We start from the raw sequence: 24366 nt of genomic DNA, 5'->3' as shown, positions 1-24366 counted from the left end.
TTATGGTAAATGGGGACCCAAGGAGCTTAAATAACTCTGAGTGGGTATGTATGCCAGGGTATACAGCTGCAAGCATTGGGAGGTGGTACTGCTGGGAGTATCTGTGGATTTGTCATTGCATTGGTCTGAGTTGATAAGTCTGAGTATGTGTGCATGTGTGTATGTGTGCACATGTGCGTGTGTGTGTGTGCATGTATGTATGTGTATGTGTGTGCGTGTGTGTGTGTGTGATGCGCAGCACCCTTGCATACTCATGCTTACGCCCCTTAAGGAGGCCATTTGCTGATGTTTGAGGGTCTTGTAGAAAGGACTCAGTCTGGATGAACCAGCCAACCCTCTACCATCTCTACCACCTTGTTCTTACCTCCCGGACACATAAGATTCTCAGGCAAGCGGGTAACGTGTGGGCTCAAGAATAGAACTGGGAGCAGGCAAGGAAGGCAGTACTTACACAGGCCCAAGGAATTCTCAAGCTGGCCCCTCAATAGGAGGAACATACCACTCTCATGGGGAAGAAGTGTGACATCCTTAGGGACGATATCCTCCAGATTATTTCTCCATACCTCCTACCTTTTCTGCCCACATGAATAGATATTTTATATATATATATATTTTTTTTTTCACACAGCCTCAGTATTTTTTATTGCTAATTCTTGCTTTTATTTGTGACTATCCCATAGACAATGCAGATATCTATAGCAAAAAAATGTATGATATTGTTCATAATGATGCACTTATAAGAAATAAATATCTGAATCCACCCTCTCCCCAATGCAGCTTTCATCTGTGTCTTCAAGACAAATTAACCTGGCAATTGGAACATAGAAAAAATATATGCTTTTTATTTAATTACCTGATTATTTCAAGAAAGTGCTTGACTGCCAAAATGTATTCTGGAACCTGAATTATAAAGATCCAACCAAGAGCTGCATCCAGAGAGCATAATTCGGGCCACGTTTTTCTCTACATGGGCCTCTTCAGGCACACAGACAATAGGTGGGCATCAGGGCTATAAGGGATGGGGGTGGGGACGGGCACTGGCAAAAAATACGGGCTCCTAGACTAATCAAGACACTTACAGACTCACATCAGCACCAGGGAATCGATGTGCTCTCCCCACAGCCCCCTAGAAATTCTCTGGAAGAACTCAGGGTGGGGTCTGCAGTCCATCGCTCTACAGAACACTCCAGCTGACTGTGCAGTATGCTGGAATCAGGGGACTACTCCAACTGAGACCTTCTCAGGGATACTGAAGCTGGTGGGCCAAGCCCAAAGGGCACCTAATGCACCCATTTTACTCCAGCTGTTATAATCTTATAGGCCTGCTGTATCTAATTAGTAGAAGGGTCTCCTCTGGTCAAAGGAGTGATCAAATAGTCACGAACCCACAACACAATAGACACAAATCTCCCCTCCACCTCCCCCACAGATCCCACAGAACACACAACTTACCAAGACCCTCACTCCCCATCCGTAATGCCCTTAATCTACCTGATGGCAAATGCAGACTTGCAGACATACTCACGGTACACAGATCTCTATTAATTGATCAATTACTGGGCACCCACTATGATTTCAGCATAGCGTTAGCTCCCATGGACAAGGGTGTGTGTGAAATTGCCCCTGCTCTGGAGAGACTGTCTCATTTTCCACCCTCCAAGTAGTTTCTTTTTTGAAACTGGAACAATGGTATACAAACCAATTCCAGTTAACATGACGGTGGGGAGTTTTCTGCTTCTTTCATGGCTGATAGCTCTTTCTCCATTGGAATAAAGACAGATGCCCTACTCACCTTTATCCTTGAGCAGGGGTGGTGGGAGACTGGGTTGTCAACCACACCCAGACAAAACCAAACAAAAAATTACTTCATCAGCAACCTTGACAGAAATGGAGATTCTATGTGGGTAGTGCCAGGACAATTTAGACTAATCTCCATTTTCCTTTGTTGGGGGTCTCTCCTCCTTGTATTTGGACACTCTGTTTAGGCTGAATTACCTATGAAGAACCCAAAGCCTCATTAAGAGGCAGAGGGATATTGCTCTTTATCAAGCTATTTGGAGAAATTTAGATATATTTTCAGAAGACATCTAAATATACCAATTTCCCTCTTGACCTTGGTTTTTTAGGAAGTCCAGCTGAGTCTGAATTTGACCAATAGAGGTGGAGAGGGGGAGCCTCCAATGCCAAAAAAAAAACATCTTTCTGTTATCTCCCACTCCAATAAAAATACAGCAGTGGCCGAAAGAGAAGGGAGGTTCATGCTGATTCCAGTTGCCTCTTGCGGCACTGTTTGGTCAGCCCAGGCCAGGATAAGGGGTTGTGGTGATAAGCTTGGGCCCCACAGAGGGCAGAGGACTTGGTTGGAAATTGGTAACAGAGGAGAAAGGGGAGAGTTTTAGCTAGCAGAACAGCCCACTCTTCCTCACTGGCCCCAGCCTCCCTGGTGCTGGTGAGGGGAGGATGGATAGGTAGGAAGGTTTGCTTAAGGTGCTTTTAAGAGATCTTGTGGGAGGGCAAATGGGGAGATATTTGTAGGGGCAGTTGGTAGTATGTTTGGAGAAGTATAGGCCCTAGCTAGAATTGCTGGAATGTCTGGAGGGTATTGGGGATCCTAGAAATGGGTATGGTGTGGTTTCATGAGAAATCTTTGAGGGGATTTATAGTCACAGAGGGGAATGGCTGGAAAACCTATAGTTTTTCCGGGGCGGATGGGGTGTGCATTTAGGGAATGCCTTTAGCAGCACACCAGGAGGCAGGTCTATCTGTGAGAATATTTGAGAGGGGTTCTGGGTTTTCTCGCAACCGTACTGCAGAGACAGGGACCCCAATGCTCTGCTCCCCGAGTGCTTCATTCTAAGCTGTAGGAGCACCTGGGAGGGGGCAGGAGGAAACAAAATAGGGAGTGGACACCATCTCTGTCTCTTTCCTTCCCCCCTCCTCATTGGCTGGTGTGTTCCCTGTTCTGGACGGTGAAAAAATTGACATTGTGGAAGCGTCTAGAAAACCCTTCCCTTGGGTAAGGGCCTTGAGACCCTGTAGTGACTGACAGAAGGAAAAAGCTATGCCAAGCCCAGCCTTGTGAGCACCCTGAGACCTGGGAAATTAGATTGTTTTCTTCAGCCCCATATTATCATCCTGGTAGAGAAACACCTGGCTCACAGGCTTTATCTTATTCCAAACTGCCCCCCACCCTGCAGTCATGTTGCCAACATCAGTGGAAGCGATTATTCAGACATTCTCCAATCTTTGGGGGAAGCACCGAATTAAACCCACTGCCCACAGGCTTGCATCTAGCCAAGAACAGCTTTCAGGCTTGGCTTTGTCCTGGGCTGTGCAGACAGGCAGATAAAACAATCTGATGGGGCCTGATGACAAAACTGGTCATCCCCTGGAGCACGCTCCTGGTGGCCTAGTGCTCAAGGATCCCTGGTTATAGGAGCTGGCCCAGGTTAATCTGGCTGACAGGCTCCAAGTATGTGAGTCATAGCTTTTTTTTTTAGTAAGGCAGTGGAGAGTAGAGTGGGTAGAAGGGTGGGGTGGCTTGGGACCAGGAATTCGAACAGCTCCCTGGCAGAGCTCAGGTAAGGGCCCACAGCTCGTTCTTCCAGCTCTACTGGGCAGCGGGATTCGGATCCTGCCTGCCTCCGAGTATATACCTCTCAAGGTTGAGACTAGGCATTATTCAGCCCTGATTCCCAGCGCAGAGGCTGAGCCAGGAATGTCGTGCTGGGCCAGATAAGGAGCCAGGTCGGCAAAGTCCCAGACGGAACCTTGCTGGAGGGCGATCCTCCTCCCATAACCCCAGCTCTCCAGACACCTGGAGCTGGACCACGGGCTAGAGGTCAGAGTCTCACCATGTTGGGGAAGGGCAAGAAGGCGCTAGCAAGGGCCTCCATGGCTGGATGAAAATCTATGGGTCTTGTCCCGGCTGATACCAGCTGGAATCCTCACCCCAGCCTCCCCTACCTGTAACTTTGGAGCTGCGAACACATTCAAGAGATATTCCAGTTTCTGCAAGGCAGAAAAGGATGCTCAGCACCGCTCAACCCCTGCATCTCCCTGTAGGAATCCCAAATTTCCAGGATCTTTCCCTCATTGTTTTGGGTTGAAAACCAGCCAGACAGGTTCCTGCCCTTTCTAAAAGGTTCGGATCAGTCTGCTAAGGATCAGAACCCGAGAAGCACAAAGAATATTCTGATGGGAGAAGGCTGTAGGAGTAGAGTCTGCAGTCATCTGGTTCTTTCTGAGGGGCTTTCACCTGACCTCTTTTCCACCTTTGTGCCCTGGTGTTGGTGCAGCATACCTAGGGCCAAAATAGAAAATGTAGAACCTACAAAATGAGTGAGGTTGGAGATCAAAACCACAAATGGCAATGGATTGGAGGTGGCAGGCGGGTCTCGAGGGTGAGTGAGGCGGCAAGAGGCTGAGAATCAGCACAGAGACGTAGTAGTCCTCCGATCCCCATTCTCCAGGGGGGAGGGGCGCCCCAATTGCGCTCCCCGGCCGGCCGGGGAAGGGGGAGGGGCGGGGCCGGCGGGGAACGAGCCGGTGACGTCAGAAGCGGTAGAGCCAATCAGAGGATGGCCTGGGGAGGGAGTGTGAAAGGATGAATGAAAAGTCCGGAGCCGGAGCGCGCCGGGGCCAGAGCCGCGGCAGAGGCAGAGGAGGGAGCGAGGAGGTGAGACCCGCTCCACCTTGCTCGCCTAGACTCGGCGGAGGCTAACAGCAGGGCAGTCTCCTCTGTCCGGCGCCCGCTGAGCCCCGGCATCTGGAACTCAGGGCCCTGGCGCACCACGGGCGGGAACTGGCCGGGAGGACCGCGAGGGAGAGCACTGATGGGCACCCTGGGCTCGATGTAAGTGGCCTGGCCAGCGTGGGACACGAGGTGGGCGAGCGCCTCGGAATCCGGCGTGCCCGCGCGTCCGCCACGAGGGGCCGGCCGAGCCCCCACCCTCTTTGGGGCTGCGGTTTCCCATTCCTGATCGCACCCCCTTCCCACCCCTAGGGCACCGCTCGCCTCGAACCCCCGGCCATTTTCACAACCCTGGGTGATCTCTGGTCCTCTTTGCACAAAGCCGTTTATCCGGGGCTCTGCAGGGCCTGGGACTCTGGTCACCTGCCCTGTCACCCTCTGCTTTCCTCCCCTCCGCCCCTCTCATGGGTACTCTCCCGGATCTCTTCCCGGGTGGGGTCTCTGCTGTTTCCTTCTCTCCTCGAGAGACTCGCTTGGGAGTCTCTGGGTCGCCCCCACCCGCCCCCCACAGCCTTTCCTCTCTCTTTGGGTTGCCGGGATTTCCCTGCTTCCTATTAGGACACCTCTGGGGTTTTAACCTCCAGGGTTTGGCTGCCCATTTCCCCTTTTATTCGGCCTCTTGGATCCAGCTCTTTCCCCCACAAGGGCTCCGCTTCGCTTCCAACGCCCTTCTGAGTTGGCGACGTGGCCGGGCCGGCCCCGCGGCTCCCCATTTCCATCCCGCGCCAGGCTCGGGCTCCGCCGAAGGCAGGGCTCTGGCTGTCGGATGCGCCCTCGATCTTCCAGAGGAGGGCAGTGGAGACCCGGCGAGCCTGGGGAGGCCTCTGCCTGGGTCGCTGCGGTCTTCCCGGGTGGCACGAAAAGCCCGCGCGTCCCTTCCACCTGGGACCAGCGGAACTCCTGCTCCTGGCCCGAATGGGAGAGCGGGAAATGGGGCACCAGAAGCTTTTTGGGTCTGGGTCGGGGTCAACTCCCCGACTTCGACGCCACCGGTCATTGCGTCCTTTCCACGCCTTTTTCGGTCTCTGTCGTGTCTGTATCTCCGTGTCTGAGGTTTTTGTTGTTTTGTCTTGGACTTCATTTCTGTCTTCGCTCTTCCCCTTAATTCCACTCGTGTCCCTTCCCTCCTACTCCCGCTGACGGGCGACCGGGAAGCTGCGGAGGTGCTGGCGGCGGCGGCGGCCGGGAGGCTGCGTGGAAGAGGCGGCAACAGCAGCCAGGAGGCGGGGTTGGTTGTTATCTTTGGTTATCTAGCTGTATGAGTGGTGTGGAGTCTTCATAAAGCTAGATAACCGAAAGTAAAAATAACCCCATACACTGCGCAGAGGGGCCCGGGGAAAGCCGGTCTCACAGGCGGGAGGGGGAGGCTTGAGCGAAGGGCTAGAGCCGCGAGGACTGACCAGCACCAGAGGATACAAGAGGAGGAGAGAGACCTCACTGGTTCGGGCGACATTTCACCCCCTCAGCACCCCAGTCGGCACAGGTAGGAGTCACAGTCCCATTTCACTTCAGCCAGGTGCCATATTTTTCCCCCAGCAGAGTCGCGGGGGTAGCAAGGAAGCCTCATTGTGGTGCCCTCTGGTGGTCCCTGCTCAGGATGAGGCCTTTTCTGGCAGTCTGGGTCACTGCTTGGGAAGCTGATCCAAGGGAGAAATCAGTTGAAATCTAGCTGCAGGGTTATTCCGCCTCCCGGCCCAGTCCTCTCTCTCCAGCGGGAGCTGGTGAACGGTTTCCCACAGGCTGTCCACAGCTATGGTTGGGTGGGGGAGTTTGGAGGAAGTCACCTGAGAACACTGGTCTTTGCTTAAGTCGGCTCCTTAAAGCCATGTAGGGCTATCCAGTTTGGTTGGAAAATGAGGGCGTCTACGTGAAAACAGGAGCTACAACTGAAGGTGCTGAGGGTGGGAGGGTTGCTCAAAAATGTAAACAGGGTGGCAGAAGAACCTTTTGCCCAGTCTGGGTTCTGGGGCAGTGGAGTGCAGGGCAATCTCGGTTCCATTTCTGTTCGCCTTCCTCCTTCCGACTCAGGACCTGAGGCCAATCTCTTTAAAACATCCTTATGCTGCTTTGTCATTACTGACCAGAGGGGCTGAGTTGGGGCCTTTTAGGACACCCAACCTTCCCAACCCATCTTCACTCTTGGAAATCATCTCCAAGAACAAATGGCCTCGAGAAGCTCTGAGGATCTCAAACACAAAGGAATTTGTAGCTTAGTATCTATGCTGCCCAAAGAAAGCAAAGAATTAGAGAGATTAATCAGGGCCTTTCCTAAAAGAATCCATTTATCTGGCTTGACCTAAATATTTTAAGCGAAAGAGTGTTTAGGTGCAGTTGAAAGAAGCATAGTCTAGAGTCACTTTGTGGAATAGAAGTCAACGTAGCCAAAGCTAGAAGTATCTCTCTCTGCATTTACTACAGGTCTGCATCCCATACACCGGCACCTGGCCTTCCCGGACACGGGGCAGGAAGGAGTAATAAGGGGGTGGAAGAACTGGACAAAATGACCTTGACTGACTCCAGTTTCCTGTGTAAATTTAACATTTCCTCCCAGGACCTGATTTTATAGCTAGAAGATAATGATTCAATTATATATTATGTGGGAGAAATATTGGAGAATCCAAACTCAAAAAAATTGTGCTTTGGGGAGCCTAGAATACATATGTCTTCTTCCTTTAGATATTTAGAGGAAGGCGAGATTTGTAGCCTCTTACTTTCTCAGCCATTTGGAATTTGGGTTTTCTGGGGGAGAGGCAGGTGGAGACTGGATTAGGGAGAAAGGGAGCAGGTTTTAGGCGAGGACTAATAATTCCTAACACTACTTTCTAGGCACTGGGCTTGCATCCCTTTCTTTACTCTTTTAACATTGTGAGATAGTCGTTATTAACCCCGTTTCACTGATGAGGAACCACAGACTCAAATGAGTTGCTAATGTTACTCAGTGGTTTCCAATCCAGTGCTTTTTCTTTTTTTTCTTTTTCTTTTTCTTTTTTTTCTTTTTTCTTTTTTTTTTTTTTTTGAGATTTAGTCTCACTCTGTTGCCAGGCTGGAGTGCAGTGATGCCATCTCGGCTCACTGCAACCTCCCCCTCCTGGGTTCAAGCGATTCTCCTGCCTCAGCCTCCCGAGTAGCTGGGACTACAAGCGCGTACCACCATGCCCAGCTAATTTTTGTATTTTTTTTTTAGTAGAGACGGGGTTTCACCATGTTGGCCAGTATGGTCTTGAACTCTTGATCCCTTGATCCCTTGATCTGCCCGCCTCGGCCTCCCAAAATGCTGGGTTTACAGGCATGAGCCACCCTGGCTGGCCTAACTCAACCCAGTGCTTTTTCTACTGAACTTGCCTATGGGAACAACTGGAGAGAGAGTGAGGCAGGGAGGGTAAGACGGGGTTGAGCTGAGAAGGGAAGGCATGGGGCACAGGAGGGGGAAGGCACACCAAGAGAAAAGCCCTGCCTGTGAGCAGCGGCTGGGAGCTGGGATGAGAGAAGCACCAAGAAAGATAAGATTCCTTTAAAAACAAACAAACAACAACAACAAAAGCCTTTCATGTAGCTTGTTGGAAATGTGTATTTGGGATCCACTGAGGCTCATTCACATGAGACTTAGAACCTGTATCAGTAGCCACAATGGGTTTAAATTATTATTGTTGTCTCCTATTAGTGCATTTGACCTACCTCAGGATATCCAAAGGAGAACAGAGGGAAGTGGGGGGTTGAGAACTGACACCCTACAAAACCAGCACCTCAGTGCAAAGGAGGAATAGAGCCCAGGAGGGATGTGGGGGTGAGGGTTTGTGTCTGCCTTATGTGAGCATATGGCGTGTGCATGTGGGTGTGTGGGTGGGGTTGTCAGGAGAGTGATGGGTGACTGTGTGTGTCTGCTTTATGAGGGTGAGAAACTGAGTGGTGTGTGACCTGGTGTGTGGTTGGATGTATGTGCTTCCATGGTGGGTGGGAAGCTCGGTCGTGACATTAGGGACATGTATGTATGGCTATGTATAAGTATAAATCCACTCTAGGAACAGACACTCTTGGATTTGGAAGGAGGTTACCAAATGCAGACATCACGGTGACACTGCTGAGTTCTCCCCACCCCCTCTGTACCAGATCGCATCTCCTCCAACTGAACCCCACAGGAGAACTGTGGGACTGGGGTGCAGGGAAGCCGTGTTAAAAGGGGCTCAGAAAGGCCTCACCAGAGTTACCAGTTAGGAAATTTCCTCTCTTGTATAATCACACCTCTGCCTGTGTCTAAGAATTTTCAGTTCTATTCTTTAGATACTGCTACATCTACTATTTTTACTGGAAACCAAATTCTAAGCTGGTTTCTTTATTCATTTCTCTTCTCAGCCCCTCATTTTAATACCCTCCTATTGAATTCTAGGTCCAGGAAGCCAAAGGCAATTTTCCCTCAAATATTTGACCCAAGTGTTGCATTATCAGCCACACCCTCACTCTTGGACAAATTCTCCTTCCACCCAATTCCAGGCATGGAAAGGATTTTGTTGATAAGTTCTTACAGTCACAAGAATCATCCCAGTCAGCAAGCCGTGGGAGAGACAGAAATAGAAACAGCAAATTTGACCAAACCAAGGTCCATGTTTGGGTGTTTTCATTTATCAAGCACACAAATCTCTGAGCCTCAATTCAGATATTTGTATAATCAGGATAAGAAACCCTTAGGATTATTGTGTGCAGAAAATGAAGAATTCTACATAAAAGATCGTATACTATGTTATGACACTCATGGCTAAAGGGTAATTCTTAGATTGCAGAAAGGTTAAAGGCTACAGTTTGGAAAGACTGACAGCATATGATTGGTTTCAGAATGTAAAAAGGGCAGCTCTCTGGCATGTTCCTGACTGAGGATCTCATAACATTTAACTTGAGGAACTTCCTCCTTTTCCAGCTTTGGGAGTCAAGGTGAGAATCATGGGAACCTAGGTAGGAAGTATCTGAAGACTTGGGAGAGGAGGCACAGTCCTTGGGAAGCCTGATAAAGGGAAGAGGTTGGAGTCCACGTGGCAGAATGGCCATTGTTTTCTTTCTCCTTAATGGATATTAAGACTTACTGGTAAGAGCACTTAGGATGGGTAAACTGACTTACATAGATAAATACAGCATGTGTAAATGATAATTTCAAGTTTATGCCATTAAGCTCCTGGATTCTAAGTAAGTAAAACCACAGTTTATTAAATTAAAGGACAAGTTAGGTAGTGGCTTTAATTAACAAATCCTATAGAGACCTGCCTATCAGCATGCAGACTTGTCTTCATAATTGAGTGACTTTAAGAAGGGATGTCTTCTCTCCCTTCGCCTCACAAACCAACATCCCCCCAGTCCCCAGTGCGATTCCTAAGGTTGGTAACCCACCGGAGACGCACGGGCCCCTATGTCTGAAAGTCTTTCTTGAAGTCTGCACGTTCAAGGTTTGAAAGTTGGAATCTGGTTGTTTATTTTTTCACCTTCCTTCACTCCAATGTTCTGGGAATGGACTGACCTTCCCACCTCCCTTCCTTTGCTATTGGGACCTCAGAGATCTTGAGGGGTGAGTATGTCTCATCCAGCGACAGGGTGTGCTGACTTCCCTAGGAGATCATGAGTTTAGGTTAATGCTTTAAAATCACTAGAGGGAAAGAGCAGACAAAACTATAAAAACATTCTTGGGGCTTTGAGGAGAATGAGGAGCAGAGTTATGGAAGGAAGGGTGGGTGGGTGCATATTTAGATAGGAGAGAGAAGGGGAAAAAGGGAACCCCCTCCTTGCCACCCAGGCTCTCCCAGGGCCGAAGTGACACCCCCTCCTCCTCCTGCCCTAATCCCCCCATTAAGGCAGCTCTGAGTTTGTTATGACAGCGGCTGAAGCCTGCTGAATTGCTGTTTGCTGTGTCTGCTAATTGGACTGAAGGGTTGGAGTCTGGACACTGAAAGGGACTATTGTTGCTGTTTACCTTCTACAGCCGCCTCCCTGGGGACCCTCTGGGTAAAGGGGAGCAGCAGCACCCCCTTAGGGTCATTGCACCCATTTCCTGCACAAGGGACTGCGGTGGGGAGACAGCTTGTCTCATTGCCTTGGAGTGGTTTGAGCTTCTACAGCACAGAGGAGACAAGCTAACACCTGAGCCAGTCTCATCTCCAGGCCAGGGGCCATCCAGGAGCTCCCAGGAAAGAGGAGTTACATGCTTGTCTTTCTCCTTCTTACTCATTCCCTTCTTCTTTAGGGATCTTTGCTTTGCCTCTTCCTCCAGCTAATCAGGCTTCACCCCTGCACCTTTTCTGACCTGCTTTCTTCTAGGTCAGTGATTCTCAACTTGGTTATGCACTGAATCACCCGGGGAGCTTTTTAAAAAATGTTGATGTTTGGGCCCAGCCCCAGACCCATGAAATCAGAGTATGTGGAAATGATGCCTAGGCATCATTATTATTTAATGTGCACCTGAGGTTATGAACCACTGATATAGGCTCACCTCTCCACCTGGGAAACACATACACACACGTAGGCATGTACCCACATGCCTGTGTATGTGTACACGTGCACACACAAACACACCCCGGCCTTTCCCTGCCTTTCCTCCGAAACTCCTGATATCTATAATACTATCAGACAGGTTGTATGTCTTTTTAATTATTATTACTAAATTCCTTGTAGGAGCCTTAGCATTTAGAATGGAATTTAGAGGTCTGTACTTTATCTCCCACCTCAATCTGAGCTCTTCCCCAAGGGGAGGGACTATGATTCCATCTCCCTGTGGATGTCCAAATAGGATCTAGAGGAAGACTGAGCTAAATTATCAGAGATTCAATGACTTTTGTGCTTTTCCTTCCTCAAAGTAATATTGGTGATTTGGAGGTCTTCAGAGAGGAGAAACTTTCAGAGAGGAGAAACTTTCTTCAGGTATCATCTTTCCCTTTTCTTACTGTTTCCAAATGTTTTTGCTTCTTCTCTTCCCTATAGCTTCTCACCTGGGGCGGGTGGGTGCTGCACCACCCTCCCACCCTCCTTCCTCCGTGTGGACGACAGAGCCACATCCAGCACCACGGACAGCTCCTGGGCGGTGAGTGAAATGGCTGTGCTGACCCCCTTTGAGAGAGTTAGGAGGGACCCTCCTGTCTGTACAGTCAGCTATCAAAGACTCTAAATTTTTGCATCTGTCGGAATTGTTTGCAGTCAGCTTTGGAGTCTCAGGGAGAGGCAAAGGCTGAGGGAAGTTGGCATTCCTGTCTCCAGGCAATTGGGTTTGTCTTCATGTTGGGGAGTCTGAATGAGAAGGGCTGCTCCAGTAGTAGGAAGAATGAAGGTTATATTTCTTTTTTTTTTTTTTTTTTGAGACGGAGTCTTGCTCTGTCCCCCAGGCTGGAGTGCAGTGGTGCGATCTCGGCTCACTGCAAGCTCCGCCTCCCAGGTTCACGCCATTCTCCTGCCTCAGCCTCCCGAGTAGCTGGGACTACAGGCGCCCGCCAACACGCCTGGCTGATTTTTTGTATTTTTAGTAGAGACGGGGTTTCACCGTGTTAGCCAGGGTGGTCTCGATCTCCTGATCTCGTGATCCGCCCACCTCGGCCTCCCAAAGTGCTGGGATTAGAGGCTTGAGCCACCGCGCCCGGCCAAAGGTTATATTTCAAGAATGATTTAACCTAGGTCATGTAAGATACGGAGGGTATAGATCAGGTAGAGCTGAAATGAGCCTTAGATATCATCATTCCTATATTCCTCATTTTACACATCCCATGGGAGTAGAAGAGGTGTGATCAGGTTGCCCAGCTGGTTAGCGGAAATGCCAAGATCCAGGCTCCTGAATTTCAGCCTGGCCCTTTCTATCTGTCTGATACCTCCTTTAGGAGTCTCTCTGCCTGGGTTGGTTGGAGCGGGCCTGCTGCTGGTTGGGGGAGTTTGCAGGTTGCCCCTATGCAAAAAAGGACAGGATGCATGACTGGGCATGTGAGGTGTTCAGGAAAGCCAGGAAAAGGTGGAACAGACTGCTACCTCTGTCTAAAGTGGTTTGGAGGGAAGGCCTCAGGGACAAGGCATACCTAGCAGTAGCTGGCAAGCCCATGGGAGAAAAGGCAAGGGGGCAACCATCTGCCAGGGCACAGAGGCCAGTGGATGGCCACAAGGAGTCTCCAGAGGCCAATGGGAGTCATGCAAACTGGAACGGGGCCTGGGAAAGGCCCTTCTGTGTGCCCAGGCCTGCTTCCCCAACACCGTGAGCCTAGAAACAAAGGGGCCATTCTCTCTAGGATTTGATGCTGCCATCTCCGGCTGGCAGTGCCAGGTGGTGGGGGCATCGGGGGTGTCAATCCATTATCCCCCCCAACTCCTAGGTCCTCTGAGGCTGGATGTTGGGGAGGTGGGTGTTCTATGCTATGTTGCCATGGCAACCGCCCCCCCACCCCCAAAGTACAAAGAGAGACAGCTTTCACCCCCACCCCCAGGAAGAACCTGGGTCTGGCTGGGAATCTTCCCTTGAGAATCCTCCTTTCTGATGCACAAGCCATGGCATGCATAAGCGTCACCCTCTTTTCAGCATTGGAAGCTGAGGGTTCTGACAGCGGCAGGCCACATAGGCAAGGAAGCTGGTGCATGCAGTGTCTCTGGGCAAGGTTATGCAAGTGAGTACCAGCCCCTTATATTTAACCCCCTCTCTTCCCAAGCTCGCCTGCCCCTCATCTACCACAGCCAAGGACACCCCAGGCCTTCTCAGCTGAAGCGATGGGGCCTTGACCTTCTACTCTTTCCCAGAAGTGAGGGACACCCAGCTACTTCCAGCAAACCTCCAGGCTGTGGGAACAGAGAAGAGGAGGGGGCCATTCCTGCCACCCTCCATCTGCACCCTCCGCCATTACTCATTAGGCATTCTGCCCCCTCCTTCCGCTCGTTAAGCCTGATTTGCATACATTTGCATAATATAGTTCATTTGCATTCCAGGAGGCTCATGGTAGAAGCCAGGAAAAAAGGGGAGGGGGGCTGGAGGAGAGAAAAACGGGGAGAGATTTTGTTTTCATCAAAGTGTTGGGGGAGGGACTAGGGGGAGGTGGCAGGAAGAGGACAGAAATAAAAACTTACACTACTTTCTTTCTTCCTTTCTGCCCTCCCTCCCTGAGCTGGACTCAAATGCCAAAGAGAGATGCCAAGGGGCCAGCTTTTCTGTCCTTTTTTGTCTTGCTTCCTCCGGCCTTGGCTCCCCAGCCTGGCCCCCCACCTTGTTGGGCTGAGGCTTCAGAAAGAGGCAGGGGTAGGAGGCAAGGCTGTGGGAACGGAAGCGGAGGGTGAGGGAGGCCGCCATCTTAGGTAACTGGCGCCTGTAAGATGGCTGCCCGACTAGGTGTGCACTGAAAGCCTCCCCTGGTTGGTGAACATGGAAGAGACTGAGGCCATAAGAAGGACTTCCTGGCTGACCAGAAATACTGTTGAATCTTCCTGTTAATATAATTAGGAAGTGAGGATGGAGAGAGAAGGAAGGAGGGAGAAACCAGGAATGGCGGCCCCCAGAAGAGATGTAAGGTTGAGCACAGGAGCAGGGGTGGTAGAGAGGCCTCAGCACTGGGCTTAGTTCCCAGACTACTTAGAGGACTGTGGGTAATAAGAAAAGTACTGGAGAAATCAGAATGGGGGAATATCAGCATGAGGAGAGAGAGAGTAAGATGTGGCCAGGCAGTATCATCTGCTAGTTTGAGGATCTTTCTGGGGCCTGTGAAAGGTGACTGTGTACTTGAGGTGATGCTCCACCTTCTCTCCTCAGCCCAGCACTCTGGTTTCCATCTTTGTAACTCTGGTAAAACTGCACCCTCTCAGAGGCCACTCACAGCCTCCTCAACAAAGACCACTGGCCCTTCCCAAGCCCAGTCCTCCTTAACCTGTATGGAAAATTTTATGCAATTTTCTCAGTCTTTTCCTTTGGCCTTCTGTTCTTCTGTTACATCCATGATCACCTGTTCTTGGTTCCATTCATTCAGTCCTCCGGATGGACCAGTTCCTTAACTAGAAGTGGTCCCCAGGTTCTGCTGGTAGCTTGTTTTCTCTTCCTTCTCACTCTTCTCACTCCACTTTTATCACTTCAGCCATCACCTGAAGTTATAAATTCTCCCTCGTTTCGTTTTTCTTTTCTTTTCTTTTCTTCTTTCTCTCTCTCTCTTTCTTCTTTCTTTCTTTTTTTTTTTTTTTTTTGACAGAGTCTTGCTCTGTCACCCAGGCTGGAGCGCAACGGCGCAATCTCAGCTCACTGCAACCTCTGCTGCCCGGGTTCAAGTGATTCTTCTGCCTCAGCCTCCTGAGTAGCTGGGACTACAGGCACCCGCCACCACGCCCAGCTAATTTTTTGTATTTTTAGTAGAGATGGGGTTTCACAATGTTAGCCAGGATGGTCTCAATCTCTTGACCTTGTGATCCACCCGCCTCGGCCTCCCAAAGTACTGGGATTACAGGCGTGAGCCACCGTGCCAGGCCTAGTCTTGACCTCTTTTAAACTCCAAATTCGCACCCCCAACTGCCAACTACCACCTGTGGTCCTGCCATTTGTCCCCAGATCAGGGATTGGAACGGTACATCTGCTTGGCCAGGCCTGGATCACATGCCTAGGCTCTAGCTGCAAGGAGATCCCAGAAAGTACCTGTGTTTTTAGCTTCTGTAGTGGCATAGAAGTACAACCTCCCACCAAAACCCAGGAGGTGGTCCAGTCCCCAGGCAGTTCGGATGCTCCCTCCGCATTGTGCTTCTGCTGCCTTACCTCTATCAGTGGCCTCATTAAACTCCTAGGTCCCCAGGTTCAATTCCTGAACATTTTCCTGGACTTGCCCCCACATCCAAATCAGCCACGTCAAAACCCATCACTTCTTCCTGTGTAGCACCTCTCTCATCCATTCCCTTTCCTCCGGTACCCCTGCCTCCATGTCAGCGCATTCATTCAGCAGGCACTGAGGGTCTCCTGTGTGCCAGGAGCTATGCTCAAGGGAAGCATGGAATACAACGCTGCTCTGAGGATCTGGCAGTCTACTAGGTGAGGCAGACACATGAATGATTAGAAGACAGTCTGGAAAGCATTGTCCTGCAGACCTGCACAAAGTGCTGTGGAGGCATAGGGAAGGGAGCAGGGGGCCACCTCGGAGAGCTCAGGAAGGCTTCCTGGAGGACACCAAGAGATAAGCGATACAAGATAAACAGGCATTTGGCAGTCTACAGAGTCTGGGGAGGTGGGTGGTGGACAGTCCACAGCACTCGAGAAGGCAAGGAGGTAAGGAAGAGCAGGGTATGTTTGGGGACTAGCATGGCCATCGCAGGGAGTCTGCTGGGAGGAGAAGGGAAACAGAGGTAGGAGTTTCCCTGTAAAGCGCCTTATGTGCTATACCAGGGAGACTGGGGCAGTTAGCTGACAGCCTCAGAGGTGCCAGGTGTAGGGCATGGCTGGAAAGCAACACATAACCACTCCTAGGAGGGATGGGGACTCCTGCATCTGGCTGTCCACTAAGCCCAGCCAGACGTTTAACGGGCTCTCAGCTAGTTCCAAACAAATGAAGGACATATGAAAGACCTGGAAGCCACTTGAGGAAGGGATGTCTCTACCACCCACCTTCAGAATCCCTCCTTCCCCCGTGACATGGGGGGGGCAGCAAGCTTATGGGAGCTTTCTGGGGAGAGATGTGGAGAAGCAGAAGTTGGTGTCCCTCAGCACAATGAGCACCCTGAGGTCAGGGCAGGCGGATGGGCTGCTGGGGGTTGGGGGACAGGAATACTAGCTCTGACTTTGTGGGGCAACAAGCTAGTCTCTGAGCTCTCTTATGAAAAAAAAAAAAAAAAAAGGAACGGAGGGAGGGAGGGCCGGCTGGGCGCAGTGGCCCAAGCCTGTAATCTCAGCACTTTGGGAGGCCAAGGCAGGTGGATCGCCTGAGGTCAGGAGTTCGAGACCAGCCTGGCCAACATGGTGAAACCCTGTCTCTACTAAAAACACAAAAATTAGCCAGGCATGGTGGCCCATGCTTGTAATCCCAGCTATTCAGGAGGCTGAGGCAGGAGAATCACTTGAACCTAGGAGGCTGAGGTTGCAGTGAGCTGAAATCGGGCCACTGCCCTCCAGTCTGGGCAGCAGAGCAAGACTCTGTCTCAAAAAAAAAAAAAAAAAAAAAAGGAAGGAAGAAAAAGAAAAAAGAAAGGTTCAGTGGTCAGGGCTGTGTGACTCAGGGGGCTAGAGCAAAGCAGCAAAGAAGGGGCTCAGTCCTGGAACCCTCCTGAGGGAGGGAATTGGGGGTGAGGTAGTAGCCAGGGCCAAGGCTCTGAGGGAATTCTTCCTCAAGAAAGGGGATGAGAGGCTGGAGAGGCAGATGGGAAGATGGTGAGGCTGCTGCTGGCTGCTGGGCGGAATGTAAGTGGGGGTGCCCACCACCGCCCATCCCCCAGGCCCGGCCTGTGCACAAAGACTTCTCTGTGAGTGGCCATGGAAGTGGCCCTGTCAGGTGAGGGGGCTTAGCTCCCAGGGAATGGGGTGGAATGGGGCTGGAGGAAGGGAGGGCTGAGAGGTGGCCTCAGGCTTTAACCAGGTCTGGGCAGGAAGGAGAGAGAAGCTGAAACCAGGCCAGGGTCTCACGGTGAGGCCATTCATGGTCTGGTCCAGCTGTCCCCAGGATGGGCTCCTCTCCATCATCCAACCAGGGCCCCAGGGCCCCAGCACCAAGGCCCTGACCTGCCCCTGCCTTCTCCCCATGTCTTCCCGGCTATAACTCCTGATCCTGCCAGCCCTCTCCAGCCTTCCCTCCCCTGCTCATACATGCTATCTCCTGACACTCTTGGGACTGACCCCACTCTTGGGACTGACCCTGCTTGAGCTTCTCTCATCTTCCCAGCATGGGGTCTCCTTCCAGGGAGGGCTGTGTTGAGACGGTAGAGAGACAAAATTAACCAGAACGAAAAAGGAGTCCCAAGGCCACCCCAGTCGCCACACCCACTCTTGCCTTCCCCAGGAGAGGCTCCTCTCCTGGCCTGGCCTCAGTGTCACTTACTGCTAATCAGCAATGTGTAGAGACCTTTCTCCCATCCCCCCACTTCCAAGCCCTTGTTGGGCACACTGCACACTGGCTTTTTTTTTTTTTTTTTTTGGAGACGTAGTCTTGCTCTGTCACCCAGGCTGGAGTGCAGTGGCGCGATCTCAGCTCACTGCAATCTCTACCTCCCAGGTTCAAGAGATTCTCCTGCCTCAGCCTCCAGAGTAGCTGGGATTACAGGTGCCTGCCACCATGCCCGGCTAATTTTTGTAATTTTAGTAGAAACAGGGTTTTGCCATGTTGGTCAGTCTGGTCTCGAACTCCCGACCTCAAGTGATCTGCCCACCTTGACCTCCCAAAGTGCTGGGATTACGGGTGTGAGCCACTGTGCACGGACTGCACTCGCCCCTCTAGTGAATATTTGGGTTCAGCGTGCATGAAGCAGCAGAATGCTGGTGGACACCACCTCAAACCCAGGCTGCTCTGGGTTTGATAGTCAATGGGGCTTTGTCCACAGGAAGGACAGCAAATGAAGGAGCTTTTGGTTTTTGACTCTGGAATTAGACGGGCTGGTCAGGATACAAATTCTGGCTTCCCCCACTTACTAGCTGGGTGACCTTAGGCAAGTCCCTTCATGTCTTTGGACCCTAACTGCCTTCCTTGGTTATCCTGAAGACCAAATGGGGTGATGGGAATGAGTGTTTTCTAAGGCTGTGTGCAGATGTTTAGTGTTAAATGCTAAGTGCAGAGGGACATAGTTATGGGGCCACTGAGGTAGGTGGGGGCAATCAAGGAGGCCTCCTGGGTTGTGAGGGCCGTGGATCACCGGGTGCAGTCCACAATGGACGCCTGACTGAGAAATGGGGCTGGGCTCCATGGCTGGGGCTTTCGTGGTCTGAAGGAGGTGAGCATCTTGCTGAGGCTGTTTCGAGAGGGACCCATTGTTAACAATGGGTGAACTCCACGACGGCAGCTTCTTTTATCCACTGGCCAGGTGCGAATGCTGCCCAGCATACCAGGAGGAGGGGACAGGTAGGGTGCAGCTCTGCCACATTGCCCCTAACCTGCCCTGCTCCCTCCCTGCAGCCTTCATCTCCTCGTCCTCCAGGCAGCACAAGCCATTGTGGAATCTCCACCGGGTGTACAGAACAGTGCCTCTGCGTCCTGCCGCTCAGGACCTCTCAAGTCCCCGATGTGATGGCTCCTCAGCATCATCAGGAGTGAGCGTAATTCAGACCTATTTAGATCCGTCAGCCCACGGGCCAGGGGGACCTTGAGCAGGACAGTCTTTTGTCTCCAAGCAGTCATTCCTTGTTATACAAGCAAGAGTCAGGAGGAGGAATGGTTTTAGCATCATCCCCCACAGACAGCAATGGGGCCTTTAGGCCTGGAAGGAAGGACCAGGCTGAGGCTGGCATATGGAGGTTGAGCCCTGGGCACGGGGCATCAGCTTCACCCGGCTGGGGATGCCTTCTGCTGGGTTTGTCCATCTGGCACCAGCTGGCTTCCCAGCACCACCCCCACAACCAACCAGACTTCTTCTTCTGCTGTTGCCATGACAATTGGCTGCCATATTGTGCCTCAGAGCACTAGCTCCTATCTGGATTTTCCCGTGGGGTTCCTAGAGGGTGGGAGATGGGTCTCCAGGGATTTATCCCTTTCTCCTGATATCTATCCAATAAAAATTCATAATAACATATGATTTTTTAAAATAGCCTAAGTGGAGGATTACTATATGTCAGGCTGTGTGCCAGACACTCTCTACATGTTATTTAATGTGGCTAAAAAAGAATTAATGAGATAGAATTAAAGAGGTTCCCATCCAGTTTCCTGCTACTACGACAGACTTTTCCTCTCTCCAACCAGGAAATTCTATGATCTTGCTTATTCCTGTCTTGGGAAGTCCTTCTCCATGTCTAACCAAGATCTGTATGGCTATAGCACCAGCTCTTTGGCTCTTGGCTTGGCATGGCTGAGTTGAGAGGTAAGGAAGGAATGCCACCTAGCTTTAGTGACTTCATAAAGGTTCCTGGACTCCAACTATTAGAATAGGAAAACTGAGACTTGCCTAGCTTGGTGAGAGGTCTGAGTGCCCCTTAAAGACTTGGGAGCCCCCACCCAAACCTTTTGTTTACAGAAGAGGAGTAAATGCCACAGAATGCTTTGAAATTCCCCCTCTGTGCCCCATCAGCACCCCAGAAAGAGGAGCCGGAGACCAGGGAATAGTGATAGTGACCTTTGGAAGCCAGTCTCCCAGCTCCTGCCTTGGGGGGAATGTTCCAACAGGGTCTCAGAGACATCCTGGGATAATGAGGGTCCCCTCCTTCTGGAGCCCAACTGGAAGGCAGAGAATGGTCACTTTGACCTCGAGGGGCATCTATAAGGGGCACTAAGCAGAGGCCAGATTTGCTGAGGAAATCCTGAATGAGGAGCAGGTAGAGAGAAAAAGGAGGCCATTCTCAACTGAGGAAGGGTGGGCTGGGAGGGAAGGGCCAGGGATAATTTATGATATCATTGTTCCCCCGCCCCACTTACCTCCCAGCCCTCTGCTACTGTACCGTTGCTAGGAGAGCCTGGCTCTGGGGCTGGGAGGGTGAAACAGGCAGGAGGCTGTTCCATCTGCACTCCTCCTCCCCCACCTAGGGGAGGGCATCGCATGGAGCTGCATCCACCACCCCTTCCCAGGCCCTGACAGACACCAGTCTCTTCTGTCGTTCCCCCAAATCTAGACACTCAAGGGATTAGCAGGACTCCCAGGTGGGCTGAGGATCTAGAGCAAGGAATGGGCAAGAGAGTATGGAAGGAGACACACTGGCAGACTTAGAGGGGCACTGAGGAACAGCCAGCCCACCTCGAGACCTGGGAGCCAGCCCGGGTCAGGAAGAGGGCCAGAGGGGGTCAGGGAAACAGGCCTGGCAGAGCCCAGGTTTGGAGAAGACAGAGTCCTTACATTTGAGGAGCTCCTGATATGATGGGCAAGGCAGACCTCTCATCCCCACTCCTCCATACTGTCAAGATCTAGGTTGGAGAGCTGGCAAAGGTAGGGGGAGGAGGAGCTGGGGAAGGGAGGAGGGAGGTGAGCTGGGAGAGGCTGAAGAGAGTCTAGGAAGAAGAAAGGCCACACTGGTTGGAGTGGAGCTGGGCCATGCAGGGCCATGGCTGAGATCCCCTCCTCTTTCTGAAACTCTCTTCTCAGATCTTAAGGCTCTTGGAGAAGTCAAGGGAGGTGAACTTTGGGGGTTTCCAAAGCTGCTGGCTCCCAACCCTGGATGGGACAGGAAAGGAAGGCTGTGCCCACAGCTGTGCCTGACACCTGATTCCTGTGCAGCCCCTACTGGGTTTATTTGCCTTTCCTGGACATAGCTTCCCCGCCCCAGGAAGGAAGGAGCTGACCCTGATTTGTGCCCATTTGGTTGTGCAAGCCCTTTCGTAGCCATTATCTCAGCTAATCTTCCCAACAGCCCTGAAAACCGGGTGATATTGTCCCCGCTTTATGAAGGAGGAATCAAAGCCTCAGGAAGGCTAAGACACTTTCCCAGAGTCACAGGACTGGTAAGTTGGGCTGGGCTTCAAGTGGGGCTTCGTAGACCCCAAAGCATATGTCCCCTTCCTCCCCTGTGCTGACTTCTGAAACACAAATGGAGGGACTGAGAGAAGAGAGGACCAGATAGGCAGGTGGAATTCTTGGCATGTTCTCCAGTGTAGGGGTAAAGTCTGAGGGATGATAAATATCTTGCAGGTTGAAGACAGGATTGGGGAAGAGGCCGTGGGAGCTGTGGAAGTGACCAAAAGTCTTCCAGGCTGGTCCTTAGCCCAAGTGCATCCCTGCTCCCTGCCTTCCTGAAGCAAGTCCCCTGGGCTCCCTGCCTAATCTCTCCCGTTCTTGGGATCTGAGTTTACAACCTAGGCATTTCTCTCACCCCCCACTGCCCTGGATGAAGCACCTGGAAGAGGTGGAAGAGGTGCCTAGACTCAAGCCACTGTCATGGCACATCCCTTTGTGATGACCCCTTCCCTAGCTCCTCACCTTGCCTGATGGAAGTGAGTTCCTTCCAAGACGGCTGGAAGTTTGTCCTCTGCCTCCTCCTGAAGTCTGCATCCGAAGTGTATTTTTTGGCTGGGCGTGGTGTCTCACGCCTGTAATTCCTACACTCTGGGAGGCCAAGGCAGGTGGGTCACTTGAGGTCAGTAGTTCGAGACCAGCCTGGCCAACATGGCGAAACCCCGTGTCTTCTAAAAATACAAAATTTAGCCGGGCGTGATGGTGTGCGCCTGTAATCCCAGCTACTCAGAGGCTGAGGTGTGAGAATTGCTTGAACTTAGGAGGCAGAGGTTGCAGTGAGCCGAGATCATGCCACTGCACTCCAGCCTGGGTGACAGAGTGAGATTCCATCTCAAAAAAAAAAAAAAAAAAAAAAAAAGTATTTTTATTTACACTTGACAATTTTTCTTTTCAGACCAAAAAGAAGAATGTACTTCATCCGGTTGGGCTGGATTCCCTCTGATAAGCCTTCCCAGTTGACTGAAAGATGAGGCTAGGCTCTAGCAAGTTGAAGTGGAACAAGCTCCTTCAAGAAGCTTTGAGCAGAATGAAGTGGGGAGGACCCAGCTTCCAGCCCAGGAAGCCCACTGTACCTGGAGCCATCTGGGATAAGACTTTGACCCATGACTCCCATATCCACAACCTGTCCATCCTGGCCCATCCCAGTTTATCCTGTATTATTTGAGCTGGGATTCCCACATCCTCTGAGATGGAAGTCCCATCTCAAGTCTTCAATAAAGACTCTTGGATATTGAATCACATTAATAGTGGTAGTGGATATACCTGGACAGGGTTGGAAGGGGAGGGTCTGCAAGAGAGGGGGCAATACTGGGCTCCCTCCAACAGAGATCTGTGATACAGAAGCCAACTTTGCAACAGAAGCGAGGGAGCCTCTAATACCAGAACTCCTACCTGGTAGGGGGTGGGGCGGTGAGTGAACATCTTGGCTGCTTCCACCACCCTCAGCCACCCCCTGAGCCACCCCAAGGCCGGAACTCCATTCATGATCCGGTCAGCCCCAAGTCCAAGTCATGGGCTAATGCTTCCATCCAAGGAAGCACCTAGGTGCCCTACTAGGAACCAAGAGAATGGGAGAGGGTGGTGACGCTCCCCTAGAGTGCCTGTGTAGGAGGTCACTGGGTAGCCTTCTGTCTCCTCCACAAAAGGACTCTCATAAATGTCCTCCTGAGTTTGAACAGACCACGCAGAGGGAGCACCCCTGCACCAAAGGGTCTTCCATTCCTGCTTCTTCTCTGTCCACCCTCAGGGAAAGAATATGATTATTAAGAGGGATTCAGGCTGAGCGCGGTGGCTCACGCCTATAATCCCAGCACTTTGGGAGGCCAAGGTGGGCGGATTACAAGGTCAGGAGATGGAGACCATCCTGGCTAATACGGTGAAACCCCGTCTCTACTAAAAATACAAAAAATTAGCCGGGTGTGGTGGCACGCGCCTGTAGTCCCAGCTACTCAGGAGGCTGAGACAGGAGAATTGCTTGAACCCGAGTGGCGGAGGTTGCAGCGAGCCGAGATCGCGCCACTACACTCCAGCCTGGTGACAGAGTGAGACTCCGTCTCAAAAAGAAAAGAGGGATTCAGATTAGACAGCAGGTAGGACTTCCCAACAATAACAAGGCCTGAGGGGGAACTTGAGGGTGCAGGAAAGCCATAGCAAAAAACTAGGACTGTGCTCTTGACCCCATTTTCTCCATAACACATCTGTATCCAACATGCTCCCCCAGAAGATAGGCCCCTTCTCATCTCTAGAGAGCCTTGCTGGATGATGTTAGCAGAGCCCAGACTAGCAGCACCATTTAAGCTCTCCTTAACCTTCCAGAAAGTCCTTCCTCCCTTCCATAATCCCTCCATGGAACTAAACTTTGAATCCTGGAAATTTTCTAAATGAAAAAGCTTAAGATAACACACATGACACAATTCTAACAGCACAAAAGGGAAATTACATCTCCTTCCTACCCCTGTCCTCAGCCACCCACCTCCTCTCCCAAGAGGCAACAACTGGTACCTGTGTCCTCCCCGGGTTACTCCATAGACATCCAAGCACAGGTGTATAAATTCCTCCTTTCCATTTAAACACTGACTGCAGCCTTTTCAGCTCTTCTAGACCAGGACTCTTAGCCCGAGGTCAATCTGGACCTCGGGGGATGCTTGCAAATACTAAAATTGCATGCAGAATGCTGGCCAGGCGCCTGGGCACTATTTGCAGGAGGAGGGCTCACGTAATGAGCTACCTGGTCTAGCTCAGTTCCTCATTTTGTAGAGGAAACTGAGGCCAGAGAGGAGAAGGGCTATGTCCAGGGTCCTCAGCATGGTGGGGGCCCATCAGGAGAAGAATCCCAGGCTCCCCCTGACCTGCATGTCCAGGAGCCCCCAAACTGGGACTTGGAGGGCTGACCGAGACCGAGGATGCTGCTGGGAGGAGGAGGCAGTTTCCTTTGCATCACAGTCTGGCGTATCTAAGGGGCTAGCTCAGTCTCACCACGTCTGGGCACTCATCAGTGCTTCTGAGGTTCCAGCCTTCATTTCGGGGCCCTCCCACTCCTAGCCTTGCCAGGACCCACTGGGGCCCTGGGGATGTGGGGTGAA

At 51.4% G+C, this 24366-nt stretch overlaps 1 protein-coding gene across 1 annotated transcript in view; it reads left to right on the top strand.

Moving 5' to 3' along the window:
- Nucleotides 1-22524, top strand: part of LOC134733919 (uncharacterized) — a 30719-nt gene extending 8195 nt beyond the window's left edge. Inside the window, exons 5-7 of the mRNA XM_063624857.1 lie at nt 11708-11807; nt 18808-18941; nt 22179-22524. Coding sequence (XP_063480927.1) covers nt 11708-11807; nt 18808-18941; nt 22179-22226 — 282 coding nt within the window. The 3' untranslated portion in view covers nt 22227-22524. The remainder of the gene's footprint in view (nt 1-11707; nt 11808-18807; nt 18942-22178) is intronic.
- The last annotated feature ends 1842 nt before the right edge of the window (nt 22525-24366 follow it).

This window comes from Symphalangus syndactylus, chromosome 12 (assembly GCF_028878055.3).
Source record: "Symphalangus syndactylus isolate Jambi chromosome 12, NHGRI_mSymSyn1-v2.1_pri, whole genome shotgun sequence".
NCBI classification, from domain to species: Eukaryota; Metazoa; Chordata; class Mammalia; order Primates; family Hylobatidae; genus Symphalangus; species Symphalangus syndactylus.
Note: the sequence above shows the minus strand (reverse complement) of the source record. Positions and strands in the feature narration are given on the sequence as shown.